Source organism: Artemia sp. Qi Xiang Cuo, chromosome 8 (genome assembly GCF_049724085.1).
Source record: "Artemia sp. Qi Xiang Cuo chromosome 8, ASM4972408v1, whole genome shotgun sequence".
Classification (NCBI taxonomy): domain Eukaryota; kingdom Metazoa; phylum Arthropoda; class Branchiopoda; order Anostraca; family Artemiidae; genus Artemia; species Artemia sp. Qi Xiang Cuo.
The window spans coordinates 9,100,081-9,116,565 of record NC_142801.1 but is presented as its reverse complement, the minus strand read 5'-3'; the positions used below and the strand labels follow the sequence as shown (position 1 = coordinate 9,116,565).

General features: G+C 33.3%; 1 protein-coding gene across 2 annotated transcripts in view; it reads left to right on the top strand.

The window, feature by feature from the left end:
- Positions 1 to 16,485, top strand: part of Usp5 (ubiquitin specific protease 5) — a 108,182-nt gene that overhangs the window by 67,669 nt on the left and 24,028 nt on the right. For both annotated transcript variants that reach the window (XM_089093199.1, XM_089093198.1), the window contains exons 9-11: positions 3,791 to 3,989; positions 6,391 to 6,602; positions 13,523 to 13,642. In XM_089093199.1, coding sequence (XP_088949325.1) covers positions 3,791 to 3,989; positions 6,391 to 6,602; positions 13,523 to 13,642 — 531 coding nt within the window. The remainder of the gene's footprint in view (positions 1 to 3,790; positions 3,990 to 6,390; positions 6,603 to 13,522; positions 13,643 to 16,485) is intronic.

Below are 16,485 nucleotides of genomic sequence, written 5' to 3'. Positions count from 1 at the left end.
TACCAATAGATGCATCAATAGAATCAGATTTTTATGCTGATTTCATCAAGTTTTGTCTTACCCATCAAATGTTAAGGACCGATGAAAAGTTACATTATTTTTGAAAGAAGGGAAAAACAGCCCCTAAAAGTCATAGAACTTTAATGAAAATCACACCATCAGATTCAGCGAATTAAAGAACACTACTATAGAAGTTTCAAGTTCCTATCTGCAAAAATGTGGAATTTTGTATTTTTTTGCCAGAAGAAAAATCACGGATGCATGTTTATCTTATTTATTTTTCGTAAGAGTCATCGTATCGATCCAGTAGTCCTATAATATCGTGCGAGGGCTTATCTGAACGGAAATTAAAAGTTATACTGCCCTTTTTAAGTGACCGAAAAAATTGGAGGACAACTAGGCCCCGATCCGCGCTCATTTTTTTCCCGGAGTCACCCAATGAAAAATTTGAGATAACAATTTTGTTTAGTATTGTCAAAAATTGAGTAATTATGTCTTTAGGCATGACTTAATCCCCCACAGTTCCCGCGGGGGGGGCTGCAAATTATGAGCTTTGCCCATTGTTTACATATAGTATTGGTATATGGAAAGTATACAGACGTTTCAGGTGGGATTTTTTTCTGGTGGGGGAGGGTCGGGGGAGGATGTTTCCGTGGGGGAAGGGACATTTTTATGAAGGGGCGCCGGATTTCCCAGCATTATTTAAAAAACGATCAGAAATTAAATAAAAAAAACAAGTTTTTTCAACTGAAAGTAAGGAGCAACATCAAAACTTAAAACAAACAGAAATTATTACCTATATGAGGGGGTTCGCCCCCTAGTCAGTACCTCGCTCTTTACGCTAAAGTTTTTTTTAGTACTTTGAAAAGAATTATCTATTCTAATTAAACGGCCTTTGTGATTCAGGGGTTTGTGATTTGAACAAAATTCGAACTTTAGCGTAAAGAGCGAGATATTGACCCTAGGTGTAAACTCCCTTATATACGTAATAAAAACATACAAATGTAGAAGTTCGTTACGTAAGTTAATTCGTAAGTTACGTCATAACAAAATTTCGAGAAAGCCATTTAGCCAAAACAATAAAATTAATATGCGAATTTCATTCTAATTATTCATGTACGGTGAGCCAAAATCAAAGCTGCATTAATTCAAAAACGTTCAGAAATTAAATAAAAAAACAACAAGTTTTTAACTGAAAGTAAGGAGCAATATTAAAACTTAAAACACACAGAAATTATTCCATATATGAAAGAGGCTGTCCCCTCCTCAACGCCTCACTCTTTACGCTAAAGTTTGACTCTGCCACGCAACTTTATTTTTTAAAACAGTAAAAAACTTGATCGTAAAGAGCGAGGCTTTGAGGAGGGGACAGTCCTTTTCATATACGGAATAATTTCTGTTCGTTTTAAGTTTTAATATTGCTCCTTACTTTCAGTAAAAAAAAAACTTGTTTTTTTATTTAATTTACATAAGATCTGATCCATTTATTGCTAATTTCCTAGACAAACTAAACATCACCACCAACCATTTTGAACATCTTTTTTAGAAATGTTGCTCGGAAATCCAGCCAGTTGCTCTGATAAAAAAATTAAAAAAGTAAAACTAGTTTTATCTATCAACAAGTGAAATGACATAATTTTTAAACAATTCTGAAAAAGGGCTTATGCCAGATTTGCCTCTCACCCGCACTATCCACCTTGGCTTTTTCTACAATTAGCCATGGCTTGATGCCCACAACTGCTTGATTTCAATTACAAATCTTTTTTGATTTAAAAATTCTTTCGAACAGGCGCTCCAAACGAGACGCTTTGCTTTTTCTCAACCGCAATGTATACAAAGCTTCACTTTTTACCCCCTCTCAAGAAATTCTAATTTTCTTTAGATCCTTCCATATGACGTCTTCCCACCCCATTCTTTTCCACACCGTTTTTTTTATTTAATTATTAGTAATACCAATGTGGATGTAAGTGAAGATGTAAAAGCAGAATAGCCAAGTCCCAGTTTTTTTTTCACATTTGATTTTTTTTTTTTTTTTTTTTTTTTTTTTTTTTTTTTTTTTTTTTGAAGGATAGGAAGATAAGTCTGCGAACAAAGATTAGAATATTGGAAGCTACTGTGATGACAGTGGCAAGTATTCTTCTGAAACGTGGGAACTTCGAAAGGCCAGAGGTGGTTCTGACCTTTCTTGCACCTGGGGCAAAATCTTGATTCGCCCCCCCCCCTGTCTCGCCAAAGTTATCTGTTATCTGGCCAAATTTTAACAAAAAAATATCATTTATTAACAAAATGTTTCATCTATTTTAATCTAATTTTTCTTAATTTTGCCTCTGCAAAATTATCAATTATCTCGCCTTAATTGATTGCTTCCAATTTTTTAATTCGGTCTACTTACTTTTTGCTTAAAATTCAGTTTGAAATTGTTTAAATTTGGTCTGCTCACTTTTATTTTCAAGGAATGGCGATGAAGGTATGGGAAGAATGAAAATTACGGAATCAATTTGCTGATACTTACTGTCAACTTTTGAAACTTTTGAAATAAAACTTTCAAAAGTTACAAAATGATTATAGCCGTTAGATTATTTATTTGAAATCTTGCACATATAAAATTTCTGCGTCCAGGGCAAGTGCCCCCTCTCCCCCCTAAAACTGCCTCTGTCCCACACTAAGAACATAAATGTCAGGGGTTATTTTTTTTTTTCCGCGAAAAGACGCCCTAAAGTCATTTTCATTAAGCCTTTAATGTTTAGTAAGTATCAATTATCCACCAAGAAGGCAATGATATGAATTTTGTATTCAAACAAAATTTGAGTACAAAATATAAAAAAAAACCATTAAAATCAATTAAATTTAGTCTACTTTCTTTTATTTTCAAGGGATGATAATTAAGATATAAATCGGATTTAATTTGTTTATTTACTCAACTGCGCTCTTTACTGTATTTTAGTAGAAATAAAATGTCAAAATTACAAAGTGATTACAACCGTTAGATTTTTTATTGAAATTTTGTGCCCCTAAAATTACTGCGCCCAGGGCAAGTGCCCCCTCTGCCCCCTTCCTCCTAAAACTGCCTCTGCGAAAGGCCAAGGAAGATTTGTTAAATATGCTCCAAAGTAGTTGTCCAAGGATAGTCTTAGGTGCTGGTTTGACATTAAGCTATTTGAAAGATTTGCCCACTTTCTATGGCCATAAAGAAAGAAAGATTGAGCTGGCAGGACACGTTTTACGCATGAAGGATGACATATTGCCGAAGATTGTACTTTTGGCTATCGATCTGGGACTAAACGGATAGCAGGTCATCCCCGAATGAAATGGGAGGATGTCGTAACGAAAGATTTAAGGGAAATGGGAAGTTGCTGGGAAAGAGGATTACTTGCTGGTAAAGAGGATAACTTTGCATAGATTTAGGTGGAGGAGGAGCATGTGCAGCTGTGTTTGTCCCAGGCGGCTTGGTGTTGCAGTGAGTTGTTGGTAGTAGATTAGCCATTCGAAACCACCAAGGGTCGAAATATAAGATCAAGATGAAATAGTTAGTTGATATCAAACTTTAAGATTTAAAAAAAAATTATTTTTTTAGAACTTTTTAAGTCAAATTGAACTCAAAATATGGTAATACTATTTCAATAATATTCTGAAGCAATGGTAATTGACCAAGGTAACAATTATTTCTGTGTTTGCTAAGGTGCCAGGGTTTCTCTTTGGCAAACAGAAAACAAGGAAGATGATGATTTTTTTTATATAGAATATTATTGCATATATAGTGGCAGTTATTGCATTTATAATGTTATTGCAGAAGTAAGATTGCTTTTGGTTTACTGAGTGGCAGATATTCGGAACCGCCCAAAGAAGAAGTAGAAGATCAAGATGAGGCACAGCCAGGAGTTAGGCCATTAATGTATAAGAATCTGATTGGAAAAGGGCATCCAGAATTTTCAACGAAAAGGCAGCAAGATGCCCAAGAATTTCTATTACACATGATAAACTTAATCGAAGTAAGTGTTCTACCCTGTTCTTCGGTAGTCCGTATCTACCCTGATATATTTGTATAAATTTAATATAAGGGGGTAGCAAGGACATGTGCAGGGTGGGGAGGGAGTCTCGGGTTCCGGAAATGTTCTTGAATTTGTGGGCACTTTTTGTTCAAACTGTGGAATATAATTATTATTGCTCCCCCCAAAAAAATCACCGTTACGTAATTGGGAATACAAACTCATACGAACGATATTCTAGGTGGTTTCGCCTTCTTGAGGGATAAGGGGTTTAATTAATCTGGATTTTAGGGTAGTTCTTTTGCGTATTACCTGTGTTGTTAGGCTAGTAGCTGTAACCGCATGTAACCAACAAATTGTAGAGTTACAGTAGGTGTCCTCCTTTACCGCCTGTACTTTTCGTCTTTCTTTTAAGCTAAACTATGATAGGAGGCTCTCAGTTTTTCCTAGCGACGTTGCTTCGCGAGTTCTGACCGATATGAGTGATTGAAAGCAAATATTTCTTCAAGTGTTCCGGGTAAGTTCCTGAAAAAAAAATATTTTGAATATATTTAAAAAAAGGAAGCCAATCGTACATTTTCATCAATGCAAAACCCAAACTTTATTCATTTTAAACAAAGATTTGCAGCTGCTAAAACGGAATTTTTTAGATCAGATCTGAAACAGAAGACACCAAATATTTATTCATGTGGGTGCATTTTTTCTTCGTTATTTCATTATTTAATTTTTTAGATCAGATCTGAAACAGAAGACACCAAATATTTATTCATGCGAGTGCATTTTTTCTTCGTTATTTCATTATTTAATTTTTTAGATCAGATCTGAAAGAGAAGGCACCAAATATTTATTCATGTGGGTGCATTTTTTCTTCGTTATTTCATTATTTAATTTTTTAGATCAGATCTGAAACAGAAGGCACCAAATATTTATTCATGTGGGTGCATTTTTTCTTCGTTATTTCACGGCCGAAGTGAAACTCAGTTTTTACCAGAGCCTAGTCTTAAAGCACCAAAGACAGTAAAAAACAAATCTGATAGTTAAGTGGGAATTTATACAACCATAAAACATAACAGAAAGAAAGAAAACGATCAAAAATGGGGTTTTTAAGGCCAAACGAAAATACTAAAGAAATACGCAAAGCGAATAGTGAGTCACAAAGTGAGTCATTCGCCAATATCTGTGATTTGCAAAAAAATCCAAAAAATTCTGAACTGCCATCGGTGGATACTAACGAACAACTGTTTGTTCGTTTAGTATCCGAACAGAATCAGAATTTTTAGGATTTTGTGCAAATCGCAGATATTGATGAATAACTCACTTTACGGTTGTTTGGTATTTCATTTTAATTCTTATAATGTTTGCTCTTTTATTGAATTTTATTTATCTTTTAATTTTTTGGCTGTTTTTTTATTGGTTTTTAATTGTTTTTTTTTTACTTTCCACGTTTGTCTTTTTTTTTTTTCTTCGGCATTTTCCTTCATTATATTATTATTCTCGCGCGTAAGAAGAGAAGGGGTTGTTGTATCGAGAAATTCGCTTTATTTGTTTCTTCACCATTCTTGTTTGGCCCTCGAAAACCCTATTTTTTATTGCTTGCCTTGTTTATGTTATGACAGGCCAATGTGGTTTAAGAAATTATCTAGGAAAACCTAGAAATTCAATTTTGAGGAAAAAGATTTCAACATGCTGTTATCCAGGTTTTGGCTGCGGTGGGCACAAAATAAAAAAATAAAAACTAAAAAAAAACTAAAAAAGAAACATGGATGAAAAATCAGGAAACAATAAGCTAAAAATAGATGTCACCAAACAACTGAAAAAGGTGCAGCTTTCATTGAAGGTGTATTTGTTTTCGGGTATCAACAGATTGTTAATGTTTGAATTTTTAAGACTAAAGCGTTGTCAAATTTATTGAATTGGTTTCGCTTATATATTTCCATGCTTCAGCGTGGCAACACTGACGAAAATATGATACTGTCCTAAAAAGTTTTTATTCTGAAATAACCAAAAGAAAACTCTTATAAAATCGTGCTTTGAAATAGAGCTATCACAAATAAAGGATGCCGAATTTGTATCATTGGCGAAACTAAAAACCACTGAAACAATCAATGCATTTCATAAATGTATATTCAATGTGCACTTAATTGCCAAAGATAAAAATAAACAAGCTAAAAAAAGCATTAAAAGAAAAGAACGCCAGAAAGAATAAAAGGGGAAAAATAGCGTATAAAATGGAAGCAGACAATGCAGTAAAATTAAAAATTTAAAAAACGTTATATATATACAAAGCGTTACAAAATCGACGAAGAAAATGTGCAGAAATGAGTAATTTGTTCTATTTTCTATTATAAAGACGGTCACAAGATTCGCCGGACTATTAATGTATTCATTTCTTCTCTCCTTATAGCGTCATTCCCGTGGTAGCAGGAATCCCAGCGACTGTTTCAAGTTCAAAACTGAAGACAGACTCGAATGCAGCCAATCCAACAGAGTTCGGTATACAGAGCGAGATGAGTATTGCCTGCCTCTTACAATACCTATGGACCTGCTTACGAATCGAGAAGAGGTTGAAGAGTACAAAAAGAAAGAAGCGGAAGCCAAGAGCCGGAATGAGAAGCTGTAAGTTTTATGAAAACACAATATACCATGTATTGTGGTCCATGGTTTTTTTTTTCTAAGCTAGGTTCTGATGGGGACCGAATTTCGGTTCGGTAGCCGAATATTGTGAGGTTCAGTTTAAAATTGTCTTAAATATCTTGTTGCCAAACATTTGATTTGCTTCAGTTTTTAATCAGAGTGAAGTTGTTTGCTTTTCCGGTCGCTAAAATAGTTGTTGAAACAAAATAAATGCTTTAAAATTGTGCGTTGGTATACAATGCTATTAGTATTCTTTTTAAACCTGCATTCACAAAATTTTTAAGGATTTTTAAGATTTCCGCTTTTTGTCTAAATGTAAATGTAATTAGCTGAGATTCACAAAGTGATGTCACTCGGTTTTGCCAGGTAAAATTCGCCTTATTTTGCCAGAACGTAGCCTAAGTGTCAAACGTCCATTGCTAGCTGTGAAGCCTGTCGGACGATAAGCATAAAAAACGAAAAAAAAAAACGTAGCATATATTTTTTATGAGTATAAGGGGAAAATTATTCCCCCCCCCCCCAACACAAAATTTGTGCTTGGTTTGTCTCTGGAACTTTAAAGTCGATATCCCAGCCATGAGACAAAACAGGGTAGACTTACCTATATTTATATCTCTCGAAATACTAAAACTGTATCTTTGGCAATAATCATTTACAAAGAAAAAAAAGTCTTACCCACCCCCTGCCATTGTTTGAATTTTTTATCTGTAAGAATCGTGAATTAGCTTAAAATCGATTTTTCCTTGACAAATTTGAATTCTACCCAGAAATTAATTAATTTTAAAACAAAAGCCTAATGTTTGGCTCGACCACCAGGGCTCTAAAGTTCTGCCATCTGAGCGAACCACGCTTGATGCATGGTTAAATATTCTTCTAAGCGGTTAAAATCCTTTAAAAAATTTGCTTTAAAAAATAAAAATTATGCTCCACAAAAACTTGTCAATAAAGATTTGATACTGCATTTTGGAGTGCAAAATTTTACACAAGTTATAAACGACGTTGGGTCATTTTAACCTCCGATTTCTTCTTTTTCAGTTGACTCATTGTCCTCTACTCCCCATTTTTGGCTCCAAAAATTTTTCAAACTCAGTTGTAACTCTAAGTAGAGCAATAGACAGCCAACATAGAGCGCACATTTCAAAGGCGATTTTTAGTAACGAGAAATATAATTTTACATCCTCCAAATGAGCTCGTAAGCCATCTTCAAAGCTAGAAAAAAAGTGAATGTTGTGAAAAACATAAATATTTTCACCATCTTTTCCTTCATATGTTTGAGATATGTTAATCTCAGCCCAAAAATTACTTTTTCCAAATACTTAAGATTACTATGGGGAACTTATCAGAAACAAAATGGTGTCTATAGGGGAGCATAGAGGTCTCAGCAATGTCCCCCCCTGAAAAACAGAAGATACAAATTGTACGGATGTTTCTAATTCTTGGAAGCAATGAAAAATTTTTGTGGTAGACTTCAAACTTACCTTCAAACTCAGCTGAGGTCATTGTAAATGACCTCATATAATGACCTTCTTAGGAAGGCTTATTGGAGGTCATTGCCGAATATCTGCTTTGTCTTTTTGTTTTGGCTTTTTTCAACGGGCTGATAGTCACCCTCGTTTCTTGATTTCTTAATTATTTTCATATTTTAACGAACATGAATATACACAGGTTTCCTTAACGACACTGTTAATTATACACTAGAGCTAATATGTTAATTATAGAGTATTGTATTAGTAGGTTTGTTTGGTATAAGGTGGCCCGAACCTGCTGCTTACAATCCTCAAAATTAACATAAAAGGTCTCGAATTTTTTCAGTGTACGATAATGAAGGCCTCTGTTAAAACTAAAATTTCTGTTAAAATTAGTCTTTATCATTTAATTTGGAAGACAAAGTATAATTGAATTCCGAAACATTTTGCCCAAAAAAAACTTTCTTAGGCAGTAAAAAATTTTTATTAGGTCTAAAGCGAAAAAAATATATTACGGTCAAATTTTTGGCATATGGAGTAATTGATTATATTTTTGATTCACTGTAACATTTTTAATTTGTTGCTCTACTCTGTCGGCACTTGTCGCTTACCCAAGAGCAATACAATACAATTGAAGGGAAGAGTAAAAAGCACATTTTATAATCTGGCCGGCTTAACCTTCTTCGCCCTTAACCTAGTTGAAAATTCTCTTGGTCTGAAAACTTAAATTCAAAGTTGCTCCACATTTTTGGGGCCGAAAATGTGGAGCACAGTACAATGAGTCAACTGAAAAAGAAGAAATTGGAGGCTAATATGACCCAACGTTGTTTATAACTTTTGCAAAATTTTGCACTCCAAAATGCAGCGTAAAATCTTTATTGACAAATAAAGTAGGTATATTAATACTACTGGCAGAAACTCACTGCAGCACCAAGCCGCCTGAGGCCAACACAGTGGCACACACTTTTCCTCTCTCGTTTCTTTAAAGCTTCATCCTTTACTCCTTCCCATGAAGTCCCGATTTTCCTTCAGTCTTTTATTGGGATCTCGGCCCAACCCGTTCGGGACGACCCGCTTTTCATTTGGCTCTAGATTGATGACCAATAAACGTGATTTTGGGCAAGCTATCACCCATCCGTCGTAGCAGGTGGCTTGGTTGCTTTAACCTTTCTCTCATTTCAGACCTTGAAAGTGGGGGCGAACCACATCGTTTGTGCTGCTTTTTGTTTGAAATGCGGTCAGTCAAACGGATACCTAAAATTATCCTTATACTATTCCCCTGAAAATGCATCTAGCACATCTTCGTCCAGCACCCGAATTTCAGAGCCATATATGACCACTATTGGTACCATGGCTTTCAATATTCTAATCTTGGTTTTCATATTTACCTTTCTATTCTTTCAAACTTTTCAACTGGAGAATAACACCCTCTGCCTCACCTATTCCACAATCTAGGTCTTCACTGCATTCACCTTCTTTACTAATAATACTACCCTTGTAAGTGAAGTTGTGAAGTTATAAATTTCATCGATTTTCTTGTTAGCTAACGTCACCTCTTTTTCCTCACTCTTTCCTGGTCAAAGTGACCTAGCCTTCTTAATATGCATTTCCAGAGGTTAGTAGATATCAGGGGGGGGGGGGGCTAAACCTGCTTCAATGGCGAAAAGTTATAAGAGATACAGTAAAGCTCGGCTTTTAATTATAGCAAAGCTTTCTAATTTTATTCTAGTTTTTCCAATTTTTCCTTATTTGTAATTAATATATCCGTTGCGTTATCGTTGCACTAAAGAGGTCCGTCGAATACATCTCCAAGAGTTGTACATTAAAGGGAAATGAACCGTTTATGGGTCCTGAACTATATAAAATTCTCCACTCTGTCCTCATTCATCCGTAGAACGTAGCCTAGCCCATCCTAATATTTCTTTTATTATATTCCTAGAAGGCAGGATCCAATTATATTTTTGTATAACTTTATGTTTAATATATGGTTATTCGAAGTAGTACATAAAACTATTCAAGGACAATTCCTAAACATCAAACATATTAAAGGTTGGCGCCGTTTCAGTTTCTGTTTTGTTTTTCAACCGTTGTCTTTTCTGTTATTTCGGAGAAAACCAGATAAACAGAAAACTGGTAGCCGTTTTTCCAGTATATAATAGGATTTGTGCCGTTTCAGTTTCTGTTTTGAAAACCAGATAAACAGAAAACTGGTAGCCGTTTTTCCAATATATATTAGGATTGGTGCCGTTTCAGTTTCTGTTTTGAAAGCCAGATAAACAGAAAACTGGTAGCCGTTTTTCCAGTATATATTAGGATTGGTGCCGTTTCAGTTTATGTTTTGAAAACCAGATAAACAGAAAACTGGTAGCCGTTTTCCAGTATATATTAGGATTGGTGCCGTTTCAGTGTCTTTTTTAATTTTCCACCGTTATCTGTACTGTAAATTAGGTGAAAATTGGATAAAAAGAAAACTGGTAGCCGTTTTTCTGTATTGTTTCTGTTGGGTTTTTTTTCCTTTTTTTTTACCGTTTCTATTTTCCTAATGTCATTTTCTTCAGTTTCCATGTTTTGATTGTGAATAGAATCGTAGTGCATTCTAAAGGCATTTATTGGAATTGCGATACTTGCCAACTAGCGAATAGCGGTGTCTTTACGTGTTCTGTAGAAAAGATATCCTTCTGTGAAAATTAATCCAACATTAAAGCAGTCTTATTGGATTCCCACCCTTTGGTTAATCTTGATAAATAGATAGCTCTCCGAAGAAACTGAGTACACTGCTGTAACGATGATGGTAGTATCTTGGAATTAAATTATCCAGATCTTGAAAGTTACAGTGACATCTCAGTAAAAGAGGTATCTCTAATGAAGTATAAATGCTGGGACCAGCACTGGTAAACATACAACTGCTATTTAGAATCCTCAAAGTATCTTCCAAAGCCCAAGATCTTTCTGAAGCCATTTGCAAGACATGTATTGGTAGTTTATCCATCAAAAGGGCATGAATGTTCGATAGAAAAGCAGTATTGTCAGGATAGAAATGTTTTGTTGCCGTAAAGAGTCACTGTGTGACTTCTTCAACTCAAACCTGCATGACGCTAAAATGAGATAACTTGAACCTCGCAGCAATGAGTGTCCATCGTGGAAGCTGTCATTGAGGTTGTTCGCCCGTTCAAACAAGAAACTGTAATGGGCAGTGGCTATACTCATGTTTCGGCAAGCAAAGTTGTGCTGGTGATCAAGTGATTGCAGTGGCTTTGCCAAGCTCCAAATACTAGTATTATGACTGAGTCGATCAACTGCATGAAGGAACTATTAGCTTTTCAGCTCAGGAGATATTTCTCAATCATTTTAAAGTTTCATATGATACTCTTCAAAGAGCTGGCTTTTTAGATTCTGTAATTTATGCCAAAATGAGCGACATAGACAGAGAGTCAGCTCGTCAGTCTACCTCCTTGCTTCCCCAGCTATTGATTTCCTGGCAGAGAGAGAAGGACTGGATCGAATCTCGCACTCCACGTCTTTCACTATTAACGTCGCTCCTACCAAGTCGCACCAAAATGAATATATCTTTAAGATCATGCAATCTTAAGATCCTGGTTACCACAGTAGCTGCAACCTAATAAAGAACACACTACAGCCCGTAGTGACCGAAAATTAAAAAACTTGTTTTGAAAAGATCTTTCTTATGAATATTTTTTTTCTTTTAATTTAAAAATGATTCAGGAATGATAACTATTATATAGGTTTATCTTGATAGTACAAGTGTATAGCGAAAACAATTTTTGAGAATTTTAAAAATTGTTTTAAACTCCTCGAATGATGGATCAAAATGTAAATTGTATCAATGGAATCACAATGATCGAAAACCCTAAACTGAAGGCCTTGAGTCCCCCATCTTGAAAAACAAGGAAAATCGCTTGTTTGTTTGGGTTTATGTTGTAAGGTAGCAACCCCAAAAAGCTTTTCGTAAAATGTATTGACATTTCTCCATTAAGATGATCGATATTTTGTATAACATTGTTAGACTTCTGTACAGTTCGGTAAAATTGTTCTCGGGTAAATTTCAATGAGGTGACCCTTGCACAAGACACTTGCACAAGATTTTTTTGGGGCGAGGGGGTGCGATACAACTAAAATGGGCGGGAAAAATTAACGAATTACATGATAAATATAAGAAATCATAGGACTAATCTTGAGACTATGGATAAGGTGGGTGGGTGCATTATGAATCCCCCTCCCCCATCTACTCGTGCCAGGCGCTTCTATCGTCTTTAATACAGGAAATGGATAATACCCTAGAATTGACCTTGATATCAGAAGCATCGAAACTCGTAACTTATACCCATCTGATTTTAAATATGTTAACGGGTATGAAATTTGGATAGTTATTCCCTATAGAGTAGAGTAGAATATTTTTATTTACAACACATACATAAATAGATGTCACAAAACAGCGCACATGCCTGGTGGCATACTTTAGCACTGAAAATATTGCCAACGAAAATAAACAGCCATCTTCTAAAAAGAAAACCATAATAAACAAAATGCTTAGCGTGTCGTAAGATGTTTCTTAACTAGTCTTAGAAAATGTCGCTTATTGCTGCAATTTCAAACTGATGCTGAAATTGAGTTCCAGATTTTTGGCCCAGTGTGACGGATGCTGAATCCAGCTCTCGACGTCGGACGAATTTCGCACGAAAAGTCTGAACGATGAGTAGTAGGATAATTATGAAATTGGGAATTAGTTGAAAAAATACCGGAAAAAATTTACAGGTAAATTACTATATTGATAATCGTAACAAATACTAGAGATAGAAATTAAATGAAGTTGATCCAAAGAATAAATTCCTTAAGTCCCATATAGGTGTCTAACTGAAGATCTGCAATCAACATTAAAAGAATTCTCATTGCTTTATTCTGAAGTATTTGGAGAGATTTTGATACAGACGAAAAGGTAGAAGCCCAAACCGAAATTCATCAGAGAAAATATGGGTGGACGAAAGAATAATAAATAGATTTTAAAATAGTTTTAGGACAGAAATGACGAAGACGAGCTAGCATGCCAATATAAAAAAAAAAAACTAAAAAAACTGACTAAACTAGAAAAAACTAAAAATATATATATAAAACCAAAATAGATTAAAAGAAAATATTATAATATACATTTACTTACATTTACAATTTGCAGGTACCTTCATCAAACCACGAAGTGGTTAAAGTTGCTTTCGTATATTTTTTAGTTTTGGTTTCTAGTTTTTTTTTGCTTTTTTTTATGCTGAAGACGCCTTGTTTTATATGCGGGCGAAATATTCGTAGGATTTTTCTTGTTTTTCTTCGCTTTCATTTACTGGCTATAGACCCGTTTATCGTCTTTATATTCATTTCTTTGTTTTTATCTTATAATTTCTTTTGTCTAAAAATTTATTTTCATTTCAGAGAAATGGAACCTGTTCGTCCTCACTTTACCATGATGTCGCTATTACAAAGCTTTACTCAGCCAGAAATTGTCCATCAGTTCTATAGTTCAGCTATCAATGCGAAAACTACTGCTTATAAGTAAGTTTTATTTTTTGTAGCAAACACCAAACTGTGAATCGACAGACATAGAACATATCATACATAGAACGTACGAACATGGAACATATAGAATGATAATTTATTTACGCCCTCTATACATACATGAATGTACACAGAGGAGTATATGAAACAACGAAAAGAAAACTAATAACTACAAAATAACTTCTGACGAAAAAGACAACAATACGCAGCTCATGAATAGGTAATAAACTATATTACCTAATAAATTATATTATATAAATTATATTATATTTATATAATAAATTATAAATTAGTATTAGCTCGATAATACATAACACTAAAACTCTCATAATGTATAACACATAAATACTCATAATTAAATGCTCAGTTTTATTAAAGCTATGGCGACAAAATTGTTTATCCATCAAACAAGACATTAAGGCGTATATGAATCGATAGATACAGACAAGCGGAATAAATATTGTGTTCAAGCTGTGGAGCTGACGCAAGAAATTGTATTGACCTTAATTTAGGGCATTTTGGTTTAAGTGTTACCCTTCACAGCGGTATTTTGTATTGTATATACCATCGCTGTCACGCTTAAAAGAGGAATCTTTTAAAGTATGGTGTGGTCTTTTGTAACTTTTAAACTGTAATCATTAATACTAAAAATTTAGAACAATTTCTTAAATAATCCCTGATTGATGATGAGTTGGAAGATGTACAACACGAATATGTGTGCAAAGTTTGAGAATGAGAAAAGGGGGCTTTTAGGAGAGGAGGGGGGTTCATATGCATAGTATCACCTTTAAACTATAAAGAGATTAAAATCTATTATCTAACTTAATATTTAGAGGTTTATTTAGAGGCTAATATTTAGAGGCTTTTAGGAGGGGGGGTCATGTGCAGAGTATCACCTTTAAACTATAAAGAGATTGAGATCTATTATCTAACTTAATATTTAGAGGTTTATTTAGAGGCTAATATTTAGAGGCTTTTGGGAGGGGGGGGGGTCAAGCGCAGAGTATCACCTTTAAACTATAAAGAGATTTAGATCTATTATCTAACTTAATATTTAGAGGTTTATTTAGAGGCTAATATTTAGAGGCTTTTAGGAGGGGGGGGGGTCAAGTGCAGAGTATCAACTTTAAAATATAAAGAGATTGAGATCTATTATCTAACTTAATATTTAGAGGTTTATTTAGAGGCTAATATTTAGAGGCTTTTAGGAGGGGGGTCATGCGCAGAGTATCACCTTTAAACTATAAAGAGATTGAGATCTATTATCTAACTTAATATTTAGAGGTTTATTTAGAGGCTAATATTTAGAGGCTTTTAGGAGGGGGGGGTCAAGCGCAGAGTATCACCTTTAAACTATAAAGAGATTGAGATCTATTATCTAACTTAATATTTAGAGGTTTATTTAGAGGCTAATATTTAGAGGCTTTTAGGAGGGGGGTCAAGCGCAGAGTATCACCTTTAAACTATAAAGAGATTGAGATCTATTATCTAACTTAATATTTAGAGGTTTATTTAGAGGCTAATATTTAGAGGCTTTTAGGAGGGGGGGTCAAGCGCAGAGTATCACCTTTAAACTATAAAGAGATTGAGATCTATTATCTAACTTAATATTTAGAGGTTTATTTAGAGGCTAATCTTTAGAGGCTTTTAGGAGGGGGGGTCATGTGCAGAGTATCACCTTTAAACTATAAAGAGATTAAGATCTATTATCTAACTTAATATTTAGAGGGTTATTTAAGTATGGATTCTATATAGATTTTATAGATTATTTAAGTATGGATTCTCTATAAATTTTATAGATGAAATATAGATTATTTAATCTATTAAATATAGATATATAGATTAAAACCTAACATAAAACACGTGATAGATTAAAAACTACCAATTTTATCGATTAAATGTAGATTATTTAATCTATTAAATATAGATATATAGATTAAAAACCTAACATAAAACACGTGATAGATTAAAAACTACCAATTTTATAGATTCAATGTAGATTATTTAATCTATTAAATATAATATTAAAATATAATATAGATTAAAAACCTAACATAAAACACGTGATAGATTAAAAACTACCAATTTTATCGATTAAATATAGATTATTTAATCTATTAAATATAGATATACAGATTAAAAACCTAACATAAAACACGTGATAAATTAAAAACTACCAATTTTATAGATTCAATATAGATTATTTAATCTATTAAATATAGATATATAGATTAAAAACCTAACATAAAACACATGATAGATTAAAAACTACCAATTTTATCGATTAAATATACATTATTTAATCTATTAAATATAGATATATAGATTAAAAACCTAACATAAAACACGTGATAGATAAAAACTTCCAATTTTATCAATTAAATATAGATTATTTAATATATTAAATATAGATATATAGATTAAAAACCTAACATAAAACACGTGATAAATTAAAAACTACCAATTTTATAGATTCAATATAGATTATTTAGTCTATTAAATATAGATATATAGATTAAAAACCTAACATAAAACACGCGATAGATTAAAAACTACCAATTTTATAGATTAAATATAGATTATTTAATCTATTAAAAATAGATATATATATTAAAAACCTAACATAAAACACATGATAGATTAAAAACTACCAATTTGACAGATTAAATATAGATTATTTAATCTATTAAATATAGATATATAGATTAAAAACCTAACATAAAACACGTGATAGATTAAAAACTACCAATTTTATAGATTAAATATAGATTATTTAATCTATTAGATATAGAAGTATAGATTAAAAACTAACATAAAACATGCGATAGATTAAAAACTAC